Genomic DNA, 25,828 nt, shown 5'->3' on the forward strand with positions numbered 1-25,828 from the left:
TCCCCTTTATCGAAAACTTACCCTGGTTGCCGGCATATTATCAAACAGGCGTACGAATTGAGAGTTACTCCCGAAGAGGCAGCCAAGATTTTGCTTGCTTCAATATACCCATCGACTCTGAGGTAGTACGATTCTGGGCTAAAGCTATGGCATACATTTTGTATCGCGCAGAAAATTGATATCTATAATAGCTCAATTTCAAACATTATCAAGTTTCTCACCTATCCATTTGAATCGGGCTCGTCGTTCGGTTCTTTGAATTCCTTTCGTTCAGCTATATCTCTAATCAGAAATGGAGATCTAGGCCAGAATCAGCTTATAAAGAGATTTTTCAAGGGTATACGATATCAGGTTTAATAAAAAATTATGAGACAAATCCGACAGGATAAGGATCACAGGTACATACACTTGCGAAGGAATGTTCCATATACAGTAGGGTGGGTCAAATATCAATTTTTCGATACTGAATTGGTGATGGCAAAAATATGAATTTTTGAGGTGAATAAATATTGTGTGCACAGGCTCACACTTGCAATTTTTGGTCAACATCATAGGTTCACCAATTGCAATTAAAAATTGAAAGTCGAAATAATTTTTAGCCCTACACTGTTTATGAGGAAATTTTACTCTCCACATGAAAGGTACTGACCTCAATTATGACGTAAATATTGTAGGTTCGAAGATTATTGCAAAAGCATTCAAAAAGATAATTTATATGAGAAAACTTACTTGTTAGGTAAATTTTTTGTTCAACAGAATAGAAGATAATTATATGAAATCAGACAAAAAAACATCAGTTTGATGATGAACTTTTGTTATAAAAGTTTGTCTTCACGTTTGAATCACACTGTAACCTCAAAATTAATTTGTTTCTGTTGTCAATTTGCCGTTAAATAATCAACCGAACAATCGCCTTTGTTCGGATCACCTCGACAATTTTAGAAATAAGATACCTGTGTACCCGTAAGTCAATCAATTGTTAACCTTCAGTTATAGCGAAAGGGCGCCAGATTTGGAAATGTATATTCGCTTTCGCATTCGCGAATATTGATGACAAGTATTCGCATCCGCTTTCGCATTCGCGATTACTTGCAAATTCACATTCGTTACATCACTAATATACAGGTATATTTTGTATTGCCCACCCTTTCGGATATCTATGGATTTCAAAACCATATGCAATTTTAAAATGGTGAGATTAAACAACCGGAAAAAATTTATAAGATTTAGAGGATATACCAGATCATTTTATTTTCAAAAACTTCGTAGAGAGTGAAGGAAAAAGTGGCTGAGCGGATCATGAATTTCCCGTATAGGATTCACGCAATAACACTATCATGAAACGTTCATCATTTTATTCATAGATAATGTCAGACTCAAAATAGAACGATAAAAGATTTTACACATAGAGTGTCATACCTACCACTTGCTTGGGAAATTTAGCTCCACACTTTATTGTCTGTCGGAGTCAATTACAAATGGTATTTGTATTTTGATGATCCGAAAGCATCTGTGTTACAGAGAATTGTCCAGTTGGGCATGTTATTACACCGATGTACAAAAGTATCGAGAGAGACATTTCTCCTGACATGTGTTCAATTTTACTTGCCACACCTGATGTAGCGTCTATTATACGAGAAACATCATTTGCGTATAAGTTATACAGTCGTCGTTCGTGTGGAGACGAAAAATGGATGTAAAAAAGATTTATTCCAATGCTATGTATGACGTTTCTTCCAATCATACTTCTTTTTATGATTTGAAGGGCTTTAATGGGATCCGTGTGTAAATATTGTGCAGCGATATACTCATGTTTGGCAGTTCTGAGGACTGAACTTTTATACAATATCGGCGGCTCAGGATCACCTTCTTTCATCAACAATCTCGCTGTATCTGTTCTGTAAACTTCAGTTGACTTTTCACACAACTCAGCTGCAACTTTTTTTCCTTTTGGCATTACGCAATTGCCGTTTGCCACAATCACGATTATCCCCTTTCGTGATAAAACAATCAATTTGGGTAAAGTCATCATGGTCGTTGTTGGAGATCTTGCATTTAATTTTGCTACTAAACTAATAGTGTCCTAAAAATGATATGGTAATTATTCATACAAATTTTATACACACTGTCGGCGTGTGAAGGATTGATTATTTATTTAGACTGTTTATAGCTACGATAAAGAAAATCACCTAAGACAAATTGAAGATTTCCTAATGCATCAACTTTCCACACATATTATCCGTGCCACATATCCTTAAGACAATGCTTTACAGGTTAACCACTAAACCTCCATCACAAGATCCCCGAATTTTCCAGATTTTCCAGACAAAAACTTTATAATTTTCCCTGACTAATTTGAATAAATTAGATATAGTAAATTAATAAAAATATATTCATTTTCCACATAATTTTTTTGTTGTTCCAGTACAGGCTTATAAAAGTCACTTTTTGACGCCTGTTTTAGATCTGTGAAGTGCAAATTTATACGGCCAACTTCGGAACTGCCGTATAAAGATACTTTGTACAGCAGTTCTGACTTCTGTTGCGCGGGCCGAAGCTCGTATCTCAACTGACGTCAAAGTACCTTTCCATGATTTGCTGGAAAAAATATCGTATGAGACTCGTTTGTGAAGTGTTTTACACACTAAGAATAATTTTCAGGATTCGCTTTTGGCTCGCCTTCATCTCGTACCTGAAATTATTATCGTGCCCTAAAAACACCTACTTTACCGGCATGGCGCATAATATACCATTTTTTTTCATGAAAGTACGAACTGTCACTTGCGTCACATTGTCCCATCCAGCCGATACGCACAATCAGTTTTAAGGTAATATTTAGGAATATTCAAAGTTTGAAGATAATCTTTCTGCAAAATCTCTATTCGATCTAAGTTACCTAAAGCTTAGAAAAATTGTGGAACGTATTTGTATGAAAAAAAAATATAGTGAACAATGCCGACTTTCCGCGAAAATCCCTAACATTTTCCTGACTATTCCAAAATTTCAGAATTCCTTGACTTTTCCAGAGTTCCCTAACTCGTGGCCACCCTGCAATAACGACCGAGTCTTGTTTCCTCGATTTTTCGGAAAACTAAGTGAATAATTTTTGATATAATTGTGTTTGGAATTGAACCTATAGCTGCACTAGGGGGCCCTTCATTACGTTGTTGCTACATAGACTGTGATAACATTCCAAATAAACAATACACGTCTACGTACCTCACCATTCAGAAACAGTCAATTTTTCTCCATTTCGGCAAATTTTCTCTAATATTTTACACACATCCATCGGGAATCACGAAATTAATTGATTTTTTACTATCTTATATAATTTTTCCAGGTCTTTCTAAAAATTTGAAAAAACAAGGTCATATTGTAGAGGTTTGCTGTACTCAAAATTTACCGATTGAGTATGCATTTTCTTTTACATGACCGACTTTATGCAAAAACGCGACGATCAAGGTCAAACGCTGTATGAAAACAGAAACTTCTTCGAATCCACGGTAAGACAGAAAACATGAATTGTATTACCTCAAGATTAAGCTTTAGGTGAAAAATAATTTACACGGCTACATTGTAAAAAATCGCGAAAAGTTAATTAGGGGAAGATAAAAAAAAATTGTTTTTCAAAAATTATTGCAGCTGCTCTTTTAGACATAGAGAACTATACCGGGACCATCTCTAGAAACTAAACAGGAACTGCGCATGCGCCAGATGATTCAATTTCATTGGTCAGCGAAATTGCCCCGCGGAGTAATTTTCGTCAGCTAACCAAGGCGACCAACGTACACGAAATGTGACAAGGCTCTGAATATCTCGCGCGTAAAGTAGCGTATTGAGGTTATGTTGATATTTATTCCTACTTATCGTGAATTTTCTAAGAAAAGTGTCATTCAGCAATACCGTAGTTGATATTAGCAGATATTTAATCGACACAATAAAGGCGTCAATGGAGAAACAAATATCAAAAGCTACAGAAATTGGATCAGTTATTTATTGAAAGAAGAAAACTGAAATTAAATGTGGAACGTCATCAACGAGTGGGAGTCTAGACAAACTGAGGCAGGTAAGTAAAAATATTGTTTATTTCAAACAGATTCTTTATTTACATAAAATTAAAAATAAATGGATTGTTGAAACCCAGTAGAAGGTTGCTCCAGAGTAGATTTGTTACAGTGCAGTGCTCCGGAAGCCAGTAATCAGTGCCGATGAACATGAAATATTAAAATAAAATCAGTAACAAGGAATAAAAGAAATAGTGTATCTTGAAACACAAAGCTTAGGAGTACAAAAAGTAGCAATTCGTTTTTCTGTCGCAATTTATTGAAAATTAGTGGTATCCAAAACAATTAGAAGCTCTTGTCTGATGATAATATCTTTTAATATTTTCAGGTGGGAAACAACCATCATCGAAGCGAGACTAAAGTTGTCAGGCGTTGAAGCGTGTAAGTAAATTTCTGATGCTATGATATTTGCATATTACAATATTTTCACATGTATTCAATGATAAAATTCGTTTGTTCTGACAGACTTAAAGTTTCAAGTTTGGATAATAGGATGAAAATCATACCTTACCTGATGGTCAAAACGTTTTGGTGGCTAGGACCCTAGTTTCTCGATTGGTGCCACCGTTCCAACCATCGAACCTGGTTGTTCCGTTGTTCCATTAGACAACAGGTATCCGAAGGAATTTCTTCTGGTCATCGCCACCTTCTGAACATCAGTCGTGGCAAAATTGAAGAGCACGACACGCTACAGATCATGGTGTTTGAATATTCCATTATTTTAGATCTATCGAGCCAATAGTAATAAGTTTGTTATTCAACAATTGCTGCTAACTAATTTTACAGAGCAATCATTCCGTGCACCATTGTAATCCAAGCAGTATTATTGGTCCACATTATTTTTCAAATTTTATTATCGGCAGTTTTGATATTTTATTTTTCACTCTCTTGGTATTCAATTCAGATGAATAGTGTTTCAAGTGTTAAATCAGATTCCAAGGATGAATTTTGATGGGTAAACTGAACCAATCTCAATCTAAAAATGTTGGATAACTTCAGTTGAAAATGTCTTTAAAGTCAATATTAATCGACAGTATCATCTGACTAGCTAGTTGCAGCTATCATCCGTGCTTGAGCCTCGTTCAACCCCAGCAAGGTCTAAGGAATGCATTCACTTACTAGTACACGTTACAAATGATCACTTTGTCTACAATAGGACTTACTTGCTGGCTAACTTTTTTATGATGAATCTTTATCAGGGAGTCATCCGGTAACTTATTGAAAGCTTGAAACCAGATTCAATTTTATACTCTTACAATGGTCCTTCATTGAAACTGAGAGTTTGTGAATCTCCATTTATTACAATTAATTCTGCATCCCATGTTAACACTGTTCGAAACAAAAAATCTCATCCTAAGATTGGAAATGGAATCTGCAATGCAAAAGTTATCTAGTGGCACAAGTTAAAAACAAAGAACCTTATAACGGTTTCTGCGACAGAGGGATTCCTTCCGGACATTCATGTTACTGGATGATGTTCGGAGCACTATGAACAAGATATTGTATTGGATTTAGGTTTGAGTAGATATTTTCATGAACTTCAGTGAAAATTAGATATTCATTTGTTTCAAAGGAACAAGGGGTACAATGTTGAACCCGATAAGTCAATATTTTCATATGAATGTTCTGAACATTACTCTAAAACATGATTATCCTTAAAGTTAATTACTGAGGCACATTTTGAAAATGTTGATTTTTAACTTGTGTCACAGAATGTTTCTGAGTTTTACTCTTGGGATTAGATTTCTTTAGATTAGATTTGAAATTGAAAGAAACCGTAAGATCTACAACTTCCTTTTTCAACCAACAAAAGTGGCCGATGATCTCTGCATGTGTCATGAATTGAATGGGAAGAGAAGACATCAGCTAACAGCAGAGATGCTATTATTTTGGCTGTATTTTCTGTTGAAAGAAAAAAATTTCATTGTTATTCTTAATGTATGAAGTAATGAAAATGATTGAATAAATTGTCCCCACCTACCTGCTTCGTTTCTTCCAAGCACCCAACATTTGAACAGATTTCTTGTTTCAATCGAATAGGACGAATTTTCAAAGAGCATCAGCATTAAATTCCGACCGTTCTTTGAACAATCAATTTTCAATAACAAATGCTTCCCAAGCCTTTCCGAGTGACTATCTGAATGACTTGAGATTCTAACCTCAAAAATGCATGTGAACTACATCGCCGACAGAAACAGAGTTTGACAGCAGGGTCTCGGGGTGGCCAGACTGCACGGACGGCGGATTTAAATTCGCGCATGCGCAGTTCCTGTTTAGTTTCTAGAGATGGTCCCGGTAGATTGGACAGCGCTTGAGAGGCCAAATGTGACGCCGCGTTTGAAGACCGAGTGGGGGTAGCCGTCTCCGGCTCACGCGCGCTCGCGCGAAAAGTGAATCCGCGCGTTCAAGTTCCACGAATATGGGATATCTACGGAACAAATTAGTTTATCAAGTTTTTTTTTTTTTTAATTTTTTTTTTTAATTTTAGCTTTTTCCGCTGATCATGATTTTGCTATTGGAAATTCTGAAAAATTGAAAATTCACCTCCAAATTTATTGATTATTTTTTATTTATTTTTTTAACACTATTTTCATTCAACTTTTGGGTTTAATTGGATTCTAATATCATCGTTGTGATGTTCTTCAACTACTGTGCGGAGGAAAAAAAATCGAATGAAAAATGTCCTGTTATTGGAGCACTTGTCATTCCGTTTTCAGAAAAAATTAACGAATTAAAGCCATCAGGACTACGAAAGACACCAAATGTTCTCAAATTTGGAGAATATTTTTTTTTTCTAATGAGAACTATTATGCACAAGGTTCAGAGTACAAGCAAGTTAAAAAAAAAATTCACGCAGGAAGATGTTGAAATGCTGATATATTTTTCACCATTCCACGAAGAACAATTTTTTTTCCTCGGATCAATAGTTTCGACAATATCTCTCAAAAACATGGTTACGCCAACTTTGACCGCGTGGCAAAACAAAGTCTCCCAAAATCTGTGGTTGGAAAGTATTCGGCCTTTATCAGGGACATGAGCGCCGCACGGATCCGTCGGTTATAATCGTTCTGACACGGTGTCATCACAAGGGCCCTTTTTCATACCGGGTTCCTGGACTAGTAGGGATATATTTGGGGTATTCCACACCAACTTGACCAGTGTTAAACCCCGACCATCTCAAAATCATTTGATGTTTCTTTATAACATTTCACTCGGTGAAAAACGTAACCTGATTTTTTTGTCGAATTTTTTTCATCAAATTTGTTATTTCTTGTAAATATTTAAAGTCGATTGCAAGTGCCCATTTTTTTAAATCTAAACATACTCCTAAAAATTCAGTGAATGACACAAACAACCCCCGTTAAGATAAACGTGGGCTGAAATAAACGGTTAGATGAAAAAAAAATTTTAAGCCAGGTCGCGTTTTTTACTGATTAGAATGTTAGAAAAAAATATGAAGTGATTTTAAGAAAGTCGGGGTGTAACACTGGTCGAGTTGGCGTGGAATACCCCATTTATAATTCAATTTCTTTTTTATTAAATAAAATAATTGTTTAGAAAGCAACTGAATGCTGATAAAAATGGTTTGTATCCATGTTATTTGCCTTGTAAGGTCCCGTTTTTGTGTCAACCGCAGTTATGTCGGACGCACGTATGATTTCCTTTTTACGGAGTAATTTATCTAATTCCAATGCTATGATGTTTACTCGTGGTAGCGTATTTTTCGGTGATGACTGTATGTGTGTCAGCAAGCCGGCTGTGCACTGCACTGCACAGTCGTTGCCGGTGCGTGTCTGTGTCTCAGTAAACCACCTGTGCACTGCAATAGCACGCAGTTGTCGCTGTGTGAGTTTATGTCGTTAATAGCAGATCCCTTGGAAGCGTTAGTGTTACTATAACCGCAGCGCTAAACGCCAGAGCATGATCTAGTATGGCGGTGGTTCAAGTGATTCCTCTGGTATTCAAAAATAATAAGAAATTGTTTTAATGCCAACTTCGTGGCTGCAGCAATATAAATGATAAAGAAATGCATATATTAATCGAAGTATTAATTATAAACATTATAATAAAGAAATTCAGGTATCGCTCAGACAAATAACTAAAACAAAATAATAAAGAACGACCCCTACGATTGTACAAAAAAAAAGAGATGTGGCCTAATATCGGCGCCAACTACCGAAGTAGTAAATCCCTAGGATTCAAAAAATAAATATAAACAATAGGTAATAAGCGTAGAATAAATAATGAATAATTATCAAATTTCTTAATAATATCTATGAGAATCGCATTTGGAATGTTTGAATGTCTCTAGCGAGAATAAAAGAAATGACCAATGTAATCGAATTTTCGATTAAAGAATTGAATATGACACCGAGTCAGCTGAGGAGTCTCAGCTGACTGTTGTGTTCGAAGGATGGTGCGTGTTCATATACATATTTGGAGGCTTCCCCCTTATTGTTGATATCCCGGGTCAGGTGCCAAATGTGCTATAGCAATCATTTTTTGCTACTTGTTCGCACTGATTTGACGATATCTACTGCCGAGGGTTTTTTGTGTTCACGCTTCCTAACACTTTCTTATACTAATCGTATTAGGCCTATGTGCTATTTTAAATGGTTTCTTTGTGTTGTCACATCCTCGATGCCCGGTGCCCCTACTCATTAGTTTCATTTCAGTTTTCGATTGGGTCTAGCCGGATAAGATAGTCAAATCGGCCCCCATATGACCTGGAAAAGTGATTATAACCATCATGTCCGGCATGAAAAAAAACGCTGATTCCTAGCTTTTTAGACCCCTAAACCCGTATGGGGCCTTATAAGGCCCATTTTAGTGATTTTTAGTATTTTGACGATATATCGGTCAATTTTCATGCTGGAAGAATGTTTTTTTTTCAGATTGTTCGGTTTTTTTCAAGCCCTACAACTTGGTTTCATTGAATAAAAATTTGGCGCAAAATTCGAATGTTAATAGCTGTTTGAAAATTTTAAAACCCGATATTTTAAAAACGAAGCCTTACTCATCTCCAAAAAAAAAATATTCCATGTATTTTTACTCTCAAAATATGTCTGAATTTTTTCAGATTTTTAAAAATGGTGGAACGAACTCAAAAAAAATAAAAACCACATCTTTTGGTTTCTTAACCATATTCAAGCTTCTAGGTCTTTCCTGGTAACCAACTTAATACACTTAATGTCATGTCGAACTTCATTTTATACTGTGGCCGCAGAGGCGAATTTGTCCGCTATAGCGTGCGCTCGAAAAGTGCATAGTGTATAAGCGCGCGTGCAGCATAGCAGGAGTACAGCGGCCACCCTGCTGGGTACACTATACACTAGCGCCACCATACGGATTAATATCTCGAATCAGCTGATTTCCTATAACACGGAGTGCGCTCTTCGTTTCTCTAACCTCCATATCTGGCATACGACCGTGCTGGTGACTGACATTCGTCAATCGTATCGTGTAATCACCTTGATTTTTGGCGTCCAAGCACTCTATACGTCACTTTGACGTCAGATGGTTATTCTAGTTGTGGAGTTGTCTTCCTCTTCATTTTATTCGTTTGCAAACGTTTTATTTGAATCTGGAGAAATTCAGCCGATACGTTGGAATAATAAGTGAATTGAAATGTGTAAGCATTGAACTTATACAATACTTTCATAAGCATTGAACTTATACAATACATTCATAAGTTCAATGTTTACACATTTCAATTCACTTATTATTCCAACGTATCGGCTGAATTTCTTCAGATTCAAATAAAACGTTTGCAAACGAATAAGATAAAGAGGAAGACAACTCCACAACTATAACAACCATCTGACGTCAAAGTGACGTATAGAGTGCTTGGACGCCAAAAATCAAGGTGATTACACGATACGATTGACGAATGTCAGTCACCAGCACGGTCGTATGCCAGATATGGAGGTTAGAGAAACGAAGAGCGCACTCCGTGTTATAGGAAATCAGCTGATTCGAGATATTAATCCGTATGGTGGCGCTAGTCTATAGTGTACCCAGCAGGGTGGCCGCTGTACTCCTGCTATGCTGCACGCGCGCTTATACACTATGCACTTTTCGAGCGGACGCTATAGCGGACAAATTCGCCTCTGCGGCCACAGTATAAAATAAAGTTGGACATGACATTAAGTGTATTAGGTTGGTTACCAGGAAAGACCTAGAAGCTTGAATATGGTTAAGAAACCAAAAAATGTGGTTTTTATTTTTTTTTGAGTTCGTTCCACCATTTTTAAAAATCTGAAAAAATTCAGACATATTTTGAGAGTAAAAATACATGGAATATTTTTTTTTGGAGATGAGTAAGGCTTCGTTTTTAAAATATCGGGTTTTAAAATTTTCAAACAGCTATAAACATTCGAATTTTGCGCCAAATTTTTATTCAATGAAACCAAGTTGTAGGGCTTGAAAAAAACCCAACAATCTGAAAAAAAAACATTCTTCTAGCATGAAAATTGACTGAATTATCATCAAAATACTAAAAATCACTAAAATGGGCCTTATAAGGCCCCATACGGGTTTAGGGGTCTAAAAAGCTAGGAATCAGCGTTTTTTTTCATGCCGGACATGATGGTTATAATAACTTTTCCAGGTCACACGGGGGCCGATTTGACTATCTTATCCGATTTAGATCTTATATTTTTGAGTCTCCGTATGCATTGTATGCATACGGCTTTCTTTATCACGTTTTACGGCTCTGGGAAATAACCACCTCCAGCTTATAATAATCTTACTTATTAAATAATGTTACGGGATAATCCTTACCTAAACAGACTAGAATATACAAACTCTCTAACAGTAACCAGATGACCGGAAATCGCTTCTCGATATTTCCAGGTATGCAGAATCTGGCACGCACGTGCAACGGATTAAAATCCATACAGCCATCTTTGGAGTGTCTGTTTGGACAGGGTCATCCCGAACATACAGTAGAATAATTTTTATCATGTACCAAAACAAGCACGGCAATTCCCACCCGCACTCATGAAAGAGGCGGGATTAGTTAAGATAGTTTTGCATGCTACACCGTACCCAAAGGGCGAGGGTAGTTAATGGCGAATGGGAAACTCAAAATCTTATCAATACTTCCTTATTGGGCAGCTCTCTCAAAGATGCTGGGAACCAATCAGGAAGTAGTTTCTCTCAATTCTCAATTTTTCTGAACAGTCAGTCGTGAGATAGTCGTCAAGCAGTTGTTACCGTTTCGTCAAGTAGTTGTTACACAGACGTCAAACAGTCGTTACATTTTTTCGTCAAGCAGTCGTTACATAGTTGTCAGCCAGTCTTCATCAAGAAGAAGCAGCTCTCAGTTTTTTCAAGACATTCATTGCTCATTGTTTATTCGCAATTCTCATTTTCTCAAGTCTCATTCTCAGGCTTCATTTTCTAATATATCTTCTCAGTTATTGACAGTCTTCGACCAGAAATCGTTTTCTCAGTTTTAGGCAGATCAATCAGACCAGAGAATCTGTTAGAAATTCAAAAGGTCTTTTATTTTATTTGATTTAACAAACTAAAGCGCTAAAAGGGAATTCCGTGACTTTACATTTAAACCTTCTATCTTTTATAATTAAAATCATTATAAGAATTTTCTTTAAACTTAATTTGAATAAACAAATACTCGTGTGTTAAACCTTAATTGAATAAACAAATATTCGTGTGTTAAACTTACATCGCGAGTTGAACAATTAATTACCTTTAACGCCTAATATAAGTTAAGCGATCAGTAACTTTAACCAATCTCACCACCGGCCGAACACGCAGAGCCGCCCACATAGCCCGAATCAACGGTCACCAGCAAAAGGTAAGTGACCATTTTATTATCAAAGTCGGTTCAACCAAGAGGGAAAACGACATCAAAATTCAAATAATTCACCATCCGGGAGAACTAATCCGAGCCAAGCGTTATATTATTGGGAGTGGTTTGGTCATCAGCCAACCCAGCCCATAACAGTGTTTCAAGTGCACTTAATACTTGAGTATATATTGGTTTTGACTAGAGATGGACTTTTTATCACATAAATATTGTGACTGTTTGGTGTGGTCAAGAAATGTCGTTCTAGTATTTATCCCCCTTTTGATTACATTGAGAAGTTGGAAGGAGTATTCAGACATTGTGACGGTCGATGTATTTCGGGCGTTACAACCTATAATAATTACAATTTATATTCTAATATCAACTGGTAGCAAAATAAATTAACAGTGAATATATTGTCAATGATAATATCTAAGTAATTTTTGATTACAGCAGAAAAATATTAATACGCCCTTCCGAAAGTTTCCATTTTTCTTCGCTAAAAATATCTAAAAATAATCTGCGCAAAAACTATTCTTAAACATTCGTCCAAAAGGTTGTTTATGACAGCGAGAATTTAATTGTGATTCTTTACTTTGTCAAATGATTATGTTAATTCGGAAAAATTTTGTCTTTAGTGTTATTTATAAATATTTTGTTTGAAATAATGAAGTATTCATTTGTAGATTTTGACTCTGAGTCCGAGTAAGAACACGATATCGATAAAACAAATCCAGACACAGATGATTAATTTGATGAAGAAAGCAATGCTGATTTCATTTGAAAATTTCAAATTGACGTTATATTATTTACAAATTTCGATTGAAGGAATGTTTTTCTACTGTCATAATTTTATTTAATAAAAAGAGAAATTCAATTATAAATATATCCCTACGCGCTTCGAGCTGCGCGCTTGATATTCACACTTCGAGCAACTGCTGACTGCATCTGTTTCATTCAATTCAGGTCTGACTTGTTTTTTATTTAATTAAGTATGATAACCGTGCAATAAACAAATTTTCAGCCATTACAAAACTTTTGTACTGATATCTATTTTGTACTATTAACAAGCTGAGCGCGAATTTTCAACTATTGTACAACACTTATAATGGATGTAATGATTGAACATACTTTAAAGTGCGCCGCTGCCAGGGGACCCAATGTCTGACTTTGCGAGCGGGTGCTACCTCATGTATACCTTCAATTAATCCTACTTCATATTCAAATATGAGCCATTACAAAACTCCTGCAGTTTTTCGTTACGAGTTCTTGGACAATAAGGTTCAACTTGTACCCTGAAAACTTGCGCAAATTTTGCTGGCGATTGCAGACAGGGTCAGTTTGTTACAAGCTATGTAACTTTGGTTATATTGCGGTCGTAGACATATTTGTAAAATATTTTTGTAATGTTGGTCCAGACGAATAAGGTATAAAATCGACTGACTTCTATTGTGGAAGAAGGATGGTTAGCCGATTTTTTTGTAGGTTCATTAGATACGGACGAACATATTTTCACTTACGCCCCAAAAAGTTAGGTCCGGATTTGTCCGTAACGATTGTTTAAACTTTTGAGACCCCATATATTATTGAATAACGTATTTGTTATGGGTTTTACGCGAAAATTGTTCAAACAAAAGTTGATCGTCTCATCATTTTGAAAAATACAAGACGTCGCGAGATCGATTATCATTATTTGTTTAGTTGCAAAATGGAAAGTTCCGTGGAAATAAAAAATTTCTTTTTTTTTGTTATAAATTAATGAATAAATAACATGTGGCTTTGGAACTCACGGTACAGATAATATGAAGTGTCTTCAAAATTATCGTGCAATGCGTTTTTGCTTGTGTTATATAGTTGAGCAACAATCCGCGACAAGCCAAAATCCGTATATCGTCTGCCCTTTTTTATTCAATTGGCCCACGGCTTGTCAAAAAATCATGGAGTCAGTTCGTTAGTAGTACATTCCATAAATGAAAAAAAAAATTTTTTTTTACTCGAAAATCATAATTTTTAGGCGACTTGAAATTTTTGGCTTTTAAACAAATAGAGATATCTCCGAGAATATTCATATTATTGTAAATATTATGATAGATTGTACTTGCCCTTTATTTGACGAGTAATTTAAAAAAAAAAGACCCGAATATCTCGATTAGAACCGGAGATAACGGTGTTTGAATGTTATTATGTTTATTGTTGTTGTAATTAATATTTCGGGGGAGAAAAAAAATATAAGTCTTCTCTCAACACCCCAAGCCATCACCGTGAATTTTTTCCGATCCCTAGGTGCGTTATATCTAGTAAAAAAAAATTGCTTAACGTTCGTTGAGCGCCGTTAGCCGGAGGACTGAAGCCGGGCGGCGTGGTGGGGGGCTCGAGGCTTCGCGCGCGCGGCTGGACTCACCGCTTACTTAACAAATCAATAGCTCGGTTAATAATTATCGTAAAATTTTTTTTTTTTTTACGAACTATGACATTTTTTACTCAACAATTTGAATCTGCAATTGGATTTTTAATATTTATAATTTTTTTTTTTTTTTATTAATTTTAGTCATATTCTTAAGAAATATTGCTATAAATAACTTTAGATATATAATATCTGAGTTTTCAGATTAAATGAAATGAAATAAAACCTAATTACGGTGGTATGAGTATGTATACATATATATATAGACATATAATGGAAGACCGAGAGAGAGATTCCAAGCGTTGTATCTGGTTTTTGCTATTATATTTTTATACATTAGACTTGTCCGAAATTAAAAAAAATAAAATAAAAATACGTAGGGTAATGGTAGGAAAAATTAAAGTGATTCAAGCGTCAATTATATTTAATTTTCCAATGCATAAAATAATAGTGAACATGTGACTATAAATATCCATACATTTTTTTGCTCGAACTTGTGCATACATATTATTTTATACGATAAAATTATTTGTTACATTATTGTCATATTACAAAATACACAAGTGGGGCCCAAAATCATACAAAATACAAAAATACATACAAAAAATACATACATTACATCGTTTTTTTTTGTTTCTTATAAGCAGGCGTATATTCCGGCATTGAATCATCATCGATTTCTTCTATTTCATTAGTATCCAACGCATATGTTACATCTTCGTTACTTTCGATCACATCTGTTTCCGTCTCAATATCATTGTCAATTTCGTCATCGCTTAAAATTAGATCAGGTTCGGCTGTGTTTGAACAACTTTGTCCGTGACACGTTTTACAAAGAATCGTACATTTGAGGCCTAATTTCCTACAGGTACAGTTTGAAGTACAATTTCCTTTATCACAGCCGCATGATATAATTTCCAGGAGTTCTTGAGGAATTGGCTCTTTCTTTGAGGTTATTGGTGTTAAGGTATTATTAACTTTTTTCCAACCCCACTGCATTGGGTCTTTTGAATTATCGCCATGCCATTCACGAACTTGCAGGTAAGTCCTAAGTGAATGTTCATTGGCGGCCATATCAGTCGGAGGAAGAGCGCTTAAATTGAAAGTACTGTTGAGGGTAGATTTTGTAAAGCACAAATAGCGAAATTCGTGGAACGAATGATCGTCTACTTTTTTAACGCCATACATAGTCATAATTATTTTCTGACCGGCAGCGTTTACTGAACTCTTACTAGCGTTTGGATTATTAAAAACTTCTGCATCCATTCTCAACCCGCTCAAATCATTTTTCAACAATTTAATTATCTTGGCTTTCCCTTGTTTGTATAACGCCGACGTAGTGTCACAACCAGTGAACGCATGGATAAAACCGATGAGATGTTTCATTTCGGGATACATAAAACTATTAACACCAAACATTTTCTCTTCAACTTTTCCCCGGCTTGACTTAATTAAATATAGGTTCTTTTTTGTACCGGAATTTTGCGTCAATATAACGAGCAGATCAATGTCTTCGCCCACAATAAATACCGAATGATATTGATCAGAGATTGAAAGTGCCGTTTCTACGATTAAATAATCCGCGTCTTCGCGTGCTTGTTCGACCCCAAAGCCTGCATTTCTTAGTTTTTCCGATAACATGTAAATGAGATGCGATTTATTTTTTTCGTTCGACAAAAATTTGTCTTGTGTCAGAGTTGAAGGCATATGTACATCGAATTTTACTTCTGGAGCACAATTAGCCCTCATTCTACGTTGCCGCTCAGCGCTCTTCGTAAACATCTCATCTGCTTTTTCGGGATAACCGTCGAAAACTACTGTGCAGTTAGGAGAATAGTTATTCGCCAGGTAATTTACATATCGCTCCAAAATGTCTTCAAATATCTCTGTCGGTTGCCAAACTACCTTATGCAATAAAAACCCGCCATCGATAACGTACGCATTATTCAGTGCCTTGACTTGCGGTTCAACTGGAGTGAAAAAATCGTACAACTTCGACTTTTGGGTTTTTCGCATTCCATTATCGTCAAATAGTGACAGGGGATAAGGCGCTAATTCGTGATTGAAGTAAGATTTTAATTCACTTTCGGATTTCTGAAGCACGCAAATTCGTTGAAATAGTAGTGAAGGATCAATAGTAATAGTTCTGTCGGCAACTTTCACCGAAGACACTAATGATTTAAGAGACGTAATCTTGTTACTTTTTTTATATTTCATATCTTTGAAAGTTTTTGGACACTGATTATCAATTGTTTGCCACGTATTTTCTAAGCAGGTTAATCCGATTTGTAACGCTTCGTGGCAATTTATTTTACCATCACCTTTCAATCCACTACTCAAAGAAATTATTCCTTCCGTTTGCGGAAACGGATTATGATTATCGAACCAATCTGTTAGTTTTTTAATATCCGCATTATCTCGTGAAATACGTGTAGGTCGCGCATCGATATGCTGCTCAGTGGTGGCCAAAAAAACATTACAAAACTCTGTGATTGACTCGGTTAGATAAACTAGCGCTGGCGTTGTTAGTACCCATTTAGCAAAACACTATCAGACATTCCTCTGCCTCGTGTTGGCCCTCCTATATCTTTCATCGATCTCATGAGAAATTGTTCAATAGTCATGTCTGACCAAATACCACTCCAAAACTTATTTGTGCGTCTAATAGAAAAACACCCTTGAACAAACTGTTCGTATTCTGCTTTATCCATTTTTTCCGATAAATTATACATATTTTGCAAATATAGATGAGCAGATTTTGCGTACAGGTAATGACCGCTTGAGTGGAAATATGGTAGCATTTTCTGAACCGTGTCCAGGTGCAATTGCCAATTACCACTCCTCTCTGCCTCTATAAACATTTTCACAAGTGACACCGTGTGAAAGTACTGAGTCCATAATTTTGCGGTTCCACTATTTTTCGAAAGTTTTTCCACGGTCGCAAGAAATTTGTTCTTAATAGTATTGAACTCCGAGTCATTTTTTGTACTTTCCAAAATAGTATGAGAGTTTTCGAGAAGCGCTGTTAGCTTTAAAATATCTTGCTCCGAAAAGTCTGTGAAAAATAGTATAATCTGGGCCAATGCGCAATGTGATAACGTGTGGGCTCTTATAGCTCGAGAATAAGCATGCCCTGCTAACATTTTATCGACAGAAGCGGGTGCGTATATTACAGAAAAAAGTTCTTTCAAACCACTTCCGTCCATTATATTGCCGATAGTGCCTAAGAAGGACATTAACAAAAGAAAGCTTCCTAATCTTATTACAACATTCTTCAAATTTGGATCATCTGAACAATAAATGATTTCCATTGCCTTCATATAAAGAGGCTGGTCAAAAGTTACGAAGGCTACGTTTTGATTCTTCAATTTCATTCGTTCTGCTGCTACGTTAAGAACTGTGTAAATTGTGTCGTAATTGCCAGGAGGGCTATTTAAGAAAGGAAGGCACACAATACGCGACATCAGGTATTGTTTATCTCTATTCACATTTTCCATAAATCCGTTCCAGCCTTGGACGTCAGTACAACGCGTTTTGTAATTATAGAGCCATAAAAAATCTGTTGATGTTATGTCGAATTCATATCGTACAGTCGGATTTTTTAGACTGAGATTTTCAACTGAAACATTACCGAGTCCTGACTTTCTGTACCCATCAAAATTTTTTATAGTGATCGCGCCGAATTTGCCTATAGTATCCGCCGAGGGAAGTTTTTTCAATTTGGGAATGCTTGAACCACACGAGACAGCAGAAGCTGGAGTAACGCATTCAATGCCACCCATAGCGTGGAATGTGTGTAACCCGTCAATAGTATTGATATTGTGATCCGCATTATCAAAAACGAATTGGGAAAATGAATGAGTGAACAACACACTGTCGTCGTATGAACAACAGAATCCTAACGACGACAAAATATTCAATAAACTTTTGGAGCCAAATTTTCTGTTTAACATTGCGCCCAACCCAATTTGAAGGCAAGATAAAAAGCTGCGTGGGCGAACGCAAGAGATTATTGCATGAGCAATCTATACTATTTTCGATAAGTATTTATTTTCTTTTTCTTGCTTATTATCCAAAACAACTTTTTCCAGAAATAATCGTAATGAATTTGGGATCACTTTTTCAACGTTAACGAGAAATGAATGCGGAGACGGATAATTGTCTACTTCATAATTTTCAGAACGGATATCTTGTGTGATAATCCTCGCAGCTGCAGACACAATTTTACGGCGTTCTGACTCATCATCTTCGGACTCTTGAAAATGTTTCAGCAAGATTTTATGGCCCGTGTCACGTAAACAAATTATAGGCTCATTACCGGGAATTGACGTAATTATAATATCGTTACCAAGTTTATCATACAATTGCCGTTTGAGCCACTGGTTGTTTGGGACTGATCCGGTGAAATTATCGGTAGTTTCCTTCAGAGAAAAATTATGCTCGTCAGGATGGTCTTCAATATATTTCTCGATGAGGTCAACAATGTTAGGAGTGTCCTCTCCAGATTGATCAGATAATTTCGAAGGCGGGTACATGAATTTTAGATAACAGAAACGGTGATATCGAGCTTGTGCCACAGTTGAATCGTCGGTTAAAAGTATGCGATCCATGACTTCGTTGGACCATGCATCCGATCGCAGTGCAGCTTGTTGTAAAACGATGTCTCGTGCATCTTTTAGGAGAGACACAGTTTCCCGTTTCGAAATATTTTTTTTTTTTAGCTTGATTTTTTAAAAAAGTATCGGACGCATTTTTCTCGCAAAATATACAATTGTTCTTGAAATCAAACTCTTTTGAAGTACCGGAGCGTGTGGATGCGGCGCACGTTTTTGATTTTTGGGCGTTGATGCAGGCTTGAATGCTATTGGCATGAGTGTAGCTTTTATGGCACTTACTATGGAGTATGATGTTATCCTTGCCATGGAGATCTCGATGCTTGTTGTCTTTTCTCTGGATACTCGCCTTGATTAAGGTCCCCAACGCCTTTTCTTTAAGGTGAACAGTCGCACCCTCGTCTAACGATTTCTCGCACAGGAAACAGTTGTTATTTTCCTCCATGACCGAGTAACCTACGATAAAATGAATTGTTAATTTTTATATTTATTTTAATTAAAATTGTATAACAAGTACTCAAAAAAACAATTTTTTGTTTCAATAAAAATTAGTAGAGTTGAATTTTTTTAAACGAAATCCTACAGATATTTGAAATTGGCGAATATGTTAAAATAAAATGTGTTAAAATATCTTTGAATGCATTACAGCAAGCAGATAAGATATTATTAGAAATTATAACTTACCGCAGAGCGACGTTTTTAACCAAATGTATTCAGCCACGTGTTTCAGCAAACATATTTCACACAACGTAATAATTCGTGGACAGTCGAAATACTGACTGTTCGGGATGAAGGCTCAAACAGCTATGCGTCGTGTGTCGCCTTCTTCTATACCTGAAAGACCCTTCCCCGAAAACATCTGCCTGTAGCTCAAGAAGAGAGGGTATTTCAAAGCAAAAACCCGTTATAACGCTTGGAATCTCTCTCTCGGTCTTCCATTATATGTGTATATATATATGTATACATACTCATACCACCGTAATTAGGTTTTATTTCATTTCATTTAATCTGAAAACTCAGATATTATATATCTAAAGTTATTTATAGCAATATTTCCTAAGAATATGACTAAAATTAATAAAAAAAAAAAAAAATTATAAATATTAAAAATCCAATTGCAGATTCAAATTGTTGAGTAAAAAATGTCATAGTTCGTAAAAAAAAAAAAAATTTTACGATAATTATTAACCGAGCTATTGATTTGTTAAGTAAGCGGTGAGTCCAGCCGCGCGCGCGAAGCCTCGAGCCCCCCACCACGCCGCCCGGCTTCAGTCCTCCGGCTAACGGCGCTCAACGAACGTTAAGCAATTTTTTTTTACTAGATATAACGCACCTAGGGATCGGAAAAAATTCACGGTGATGGCTTGGGGTGTTGAGAGAAGACTTATATTTTTTTTCTCCCCCGAAATATTAATTACAACAACAATAAACATAATAACATTCAAACACCGTTATCTCCGGTTCTAATCGAGATATTCGGGTCTTTTTTTTTTAAATTACTCGTCAAATAAAGGGCAAGTACAATCTATCATAATATTTACAATAATATGAATATTCTCGGAGATATCTCTATTTGTTTAAAAGCCAAAAATTTCAAGTCGCCTAAAAATTATGATTTTCGAGTAAAAAAAAATTTTTTTTTTCATTTATGGAATGTACTACTAACGAACTGACTCCATGATTTTTTGACAAGCCGTGGGCCAATTGAATAAAAAAGGGCAGACGATATACGGATTTTGGCTTGTCGCGGATTGTTGCTCAACTATATAACACAAGCAAAAACGCATTGCACGATAATTTTGAAGACACTTCATATTATCTGTACCGTGAGTTCCAAAGCCACATGTTATTTATTCATTAATTTATAACAAAAAAAAGAAATTTTTTATTTCCACGGAACTTTCCATTTTGCAACTAAACAAATAATGATAATCGATCTCGCGACGTCTTGTATTTTTTAAAATGATGAGACGAACAACTTTTGTTTGAACAATTTTCGCGTAAAACCCATAACAAATACGTTATTCAATAATATATGGGGCCTCAAAAGTTTAAACAATCGTTACGGACAAATCCGGACCTAACTTTTTGGGGCGTGAGTGAAAATATGTTCGTCCGTATCTAATGAACCTACAAAAAAATCGGCTAACCATCCTTCTTCCACAATAGAACCTAATTTTATTCTCCTGGACGTGTCCAGCAAAGTTCGCGTAACTATTTTCATAATAGCTCATAATCAAGGTATTATTTTATTGAATTAACTGACTCAAAACCATGAGCTCGTATACGGGTAAGTCCTATTTCATTCGATGAATTTTTATTTTGCAATTTCAAAAGAATTCGAATTAATCCTCACAGAATTTTTTTAATCAAATATAATTATTTGAGTGACCATATGAATTGATATCGTAATATTAATCGAAATTGTTCTGTTTACAATAATATTTTAATACTTTTGACTCGATTTTTACAAAACATTGTTGCCCCTCGAATTTTTTTCGATAAAATATGTCGAAAATTGATTTCGTTACAGAAGCAAAAAGTTCTCTTTCAGTGTGCAACTTGTTCAATTGAATTTCAAGAGAATTGTTGAGTCAGAATATATTCCACTTGAGAAAATATTTTAGCCATTGCATACCTTGGGCGAACATTGATGCTCTTTGTTGGGCCGCAGCGATGGCCATGGCGTTGAGTCCACTGGCACTCGGAGTTGCGTAGACGTCATAGGCGGAGGCCCTCCTGGGCAGTTGAACAGGCAAATTAAGTCCCGGATCGGTATGAACGGGCTGACTGGAGCCGCTAACACCCCCGGACTTCACCTCGTCATCGTAAGATCTTTGCCTCGCGACGCGAGATTTCCGCCGGATGGTCCCACCGCTTCGTTTAGAGCGACGCCGTCGTTCCTCCTCCTCATCTGCGTCAAGGTCTTCTGTCAGCTCAGAATCTGTAATTTATCATCATTCATAGGCTGAATTCTTGCTGAAATCGACCAAGCGACTATACGCAAGAAACTGATTCAGGCGCATGTAAAAGAATTACACGGTAAAGAAAAACCAGTTCTGACATTAGCAGATACCAGAAATTCCTGCATATAAAGATTGTTTTGGCTCGTTTCTGATCCCACATATAGTGAAGACGGATCTTCCGAAAGAGGTGAATCAGATTGCCCTCATTTCATGAAATTCGGTGACAAACTTTCAATTTTTCTGTGGTTTTTTCCCTGAGAGTAAATATCAGATACAATCGGGGCAATTTACTCACTTTCGAGCCACAGCTCAATATCCGCGAAGGAAAAGAATTCTCAACGTCCGGCCTGACTCTCGCTATAAATAACTGGCAATTGAGTCCTGTACGAGTGGGGTTGCGTTTTTTCAAAGAGGGGTGGGGGTTAGTATAACGAAGTTGTTTCTACACCTATTATTCACTAGCATGGTCGATGCCGATATAGTGTTCACCCATCACCAAATGTTCAATCATTTGTCTACAGATCTAAGGGTACTCGGCCAACGGCTATTATTGTGACCATCAGTAATCAGACTTTAACAGGAGCACTTCCATACAAAATACACCTCGCTAGCTATGGTACCACTCTGCTCAGTAATACTTCCGTCGGTAGGTAACCCCAATTGTCGGTAAGGTAGGAAGGTTATTCCCTCTGGTCGCGGAAATTGCAACTATAAGCCAGAATCGCTATATTCTATCTACTTATCACTCAACAGAGTTGACACGTGTTGAAACTGACTGTTTAAACCAGATGACACAGCCCTTTGACGCGACGTTTGACATTCTGTAAATTATGAAATCACATTGAATGTTATACCAAAGTAAACTCATTATGATAATTTGTAATGAATAAAATTAACTCTGAGGATAATGTCAAATTGATAAATTGATAGTATTTACAATTGGTATTGCTTCATACTATCAATCAATCAAAAAATGAGCAGAGACATTTAGTGGAGAAAATTATTCCATCCTCAACCTACGCTATCCATCATTAGCATTGATTTCAATGTTTTCAAGTTCATCAAAGTCAACTGAAATATTATACATTGTTGCAGAGCTTGAAACACTTTTAAAATCACTATGATATGAACGTGTGTCATTTTCAATAGATGCTTTCAGCTTCGTATTGACTTGATCTCTTTTTTCGTCACATGGTTTTGGCATAAATTTCGATTTAGTGTGTTGTATTTTTTTCTATACGATAAAAAAATACGTAGGTAAACGTCAATATTGAGCTTTGATCTCATAATCTGTGACATAGAACGGGAATCGAACTACGTCCAATGATTTTTTTCATCAAGTGGATCGAAGCGACAGATTTTGAAAAATTCCAACACTTTTATTTTAAATGAACAAATACCAGTCTCACCGTGATAAACATAGTAGGAAAATTTAAGTAAAAGAATTTCTACCAAGAGGTTAGCTTACTATGAAACACGCTGTTAGAAATACAGTCTGACCTTCAAATAAGAAACCAAATGCCTCCAAGGAGAAGAGTTTTCCTTATATATCACGTACCCCCACCAGGCGCACGCTCCGCGTTCACTATCTCTGTCTGTCTCTCTCACTTTTTTCCACATGCTGGTTTCCTAACCAGAGGTTCTGCGAACAAAATTCTCGAAGAAAGTTTCTTATTGCCGGGTTTTTTATTTGGAGCTTGGACTGTAATAATTACTGGAAACAAAATTCAGTTAATAATAATTATCTTACTTATAAACAAAACAACTGATAGCACGGTATCATATCAATATTTATCATGACAGTAAGATTTAATGATCACGCGTAATGTGAAGCTCTCATTCGAAACCACTCAAAATTTACTATTAACAGAAATTACAAATTGATAGCTAGCTATGGATTTCTGAAAAGAGACGTAAATCAGGTAAAGAGATTACCGATTGATGAGAATGCATTCTGTTGAGCAAAAGTGTAATCTAGAGCTGATAGCCGCGAAATTTAAATATGCATAATACAAATTTATTGGAAAACAAGGATTGAAAGAAGAAAAGAAAATTTTGCATTCTCAACTCATTTTGGAGCCATGACGTAAAACCTAATGAACAACGCGTTTTTCGGTAAAATGATAGAAAATTTCTGAAAGCACATGGCCGTCAAGTTGGTAACAGAGTGGGTGGCTTGATGGGGTGCAAGATCGAAGATTGTATAGTCCGATTTCCATAACTGAACCGTATTAGACAAGGACATATTTATAATTGAACTGACTATACTGCACATCAAATTCAACAAACCTATACATATCGTGGGTTTTTCGATTCTGCGACTTCAACTGTTCACTAGATAGGGAAAACTTTGGGAACGGGGCGAAACCCATGTACACGGACACAGATAGTCTCAAGAAGGAAGTTTGTAATGGATTTGGGGTGAAGAAGTTTTGATTATAAAATATATCGGCCCAAATCATCAACGAGATAAAATTAAAATAAATGCAACATAAAGAAAGGTATATCGATAAATATATATATATATATATATATATATATTTTACCTTTCTTCCTCAGATATATATATTGGTATAAATCAATGTATAAATAAGTATAAATAAAAGATACACCGACACACAATTATGGGCAATAGCCAAAATCTTACATCTTAAGTCAAATCTCTTGTGAACAAAGGATAAAAATATATGTCACTATAAAAAGAATCATTCACACATACACACCAAAACAAGAACAAAAAAAAATTGACTCACAATAGATAATCAACAAAGATCGACAAAAATTGTATAGAGTGAACCTACTTCTTGTTTTAACTTATCTTTTTATTTTGGTTTTGCCTTCCGTCGTTGATTCGCAGTCGGTCCGGGATATTTTATTATTCAATATATATATATAGTACACACACTTACAAGTTTTCGACAAAATTTCAAAAAGTTGTGACGAGATGGACGGACGAGACCGTATCCACACCTGGTCGTCATGTTATTACGGCCTATTTCGTGTTCATAATTCATTGACCACGCGCACGTATAAAGGATAAGAGTATTGAGAGGAACTTGAATTGAGAAGTTGAATGGCTGAGTGTAAAATTGATTTATTTTCGGAAATAAGGAGAGTGTAATGAAAAGAAGTGCAAGAGGAAAAGGGAAAGAGAGGTGAATCGATGTTGGTCGACCGAAAAATGACTTGAGATTGGTGCAAGGAGGAAAGGATGCAGGGGACTGGCTAGTTGCAGTTGAGGTGTAGGAAGAGCATTCTGCTGGTGCTGTGAAAATGAATGAATAATGAATCAAACTAGATTGAGTAGTCACTTCAACACAGGTAATGAGTAGTAATACAAGGGGCATTCTGCGTATAGATTCCTGTTACCGACACTTACCGACATTTTCCCCAGACTCAAACCCTTCTCCGCAATGACGTCACAGTCTACTGTACCGACCGTCGATCAAAATGGCGCTACCTATTTATCGACCGAAGGTACAACCTTACCGACAGTGTTATCAGCCGAGGGTCAAAATCGTGCTGCCTCACCGACTGTTTCATCGACCGAAGGTCAAAATCACGCGGCTTTACCATCGGTCTCGCTGTTATTCCCCCCTACCGACGGTCGAGGTTTAGCGGAGACACAAACCCTTCTGTTCCCAACGTACCCATCTCAGGAATGTTCCGGTTAACTTTGAGCGGCTTGCGGTGTGATATTTGACACCCTACATTCCGCAATTAACAGTTCCGAGAATTGTTTTCGTTAACCCGATATCAATTACGTGACATTCTTTTCTCGAAAACTGCTTGTGTGGTCCAAGGACCAGTATGATATCAACCACGTAACATTCGACAATTAATAGTTCCGAGAATGGCTGGGGGGGGGGGGGGGGCGTGACATTCCGTTCCCACGACATCGAACCACGTGTCATTCTTATCAAAAGTCCAAAGTCTGAAGTGATTTTAACCATGTGCCATTCTTTTCC

General features: G+C 36.3%; 1 protein-coding gene across 1 annotated transcript in view; it reads right to left on the reverse strand.

Moving 5' to 3' along the window:
- Nucleotides 1–22,325, reverse strand: part of LOC124414949 (regulating synaptic membrane exocytosis protein 1-like) — a 946,547-nt gene extending 924,222 nt beyond the window's left edge. Inside the window, exons 1-3 of the mRNA XM_046896140.1 lie at nucleotides 22,307–22,325; nucleotides 22,152–22,217; nucleotides 21,533–21,838 (exon numbers count right to left, since the gene is read on the reverse strand). Coding sequence (XP_046752096.1) covers nucleotides 21,533–21,838; nucleotides 22,152–22,217; nucleotides 22,307–22,325 — 391 coding nt within the window. The remainder of the gene's footprint in view (nucleotides 1–21,532; nucleotides 21,839–22,151; nucleotides 22,218–22,306) is intronic.
- Nucleotides 22,326–25,828: the final 3,503 nt, after the last annotated feature.

The sequence above is a fragment of the Diprion similis genome, chromosome 14 (assembly GCF_021155765.1).
Source record: "Diprion similis isolate iyDipSimi1 chromosome 14, iyDipSimi1.1, whole genome shotgun sequence".
NCBI lineage: Eukaryota > Metazoa > Arthropoda > Insecta > Hymenoptera > Diprionidae > Diprion > Diprion similis.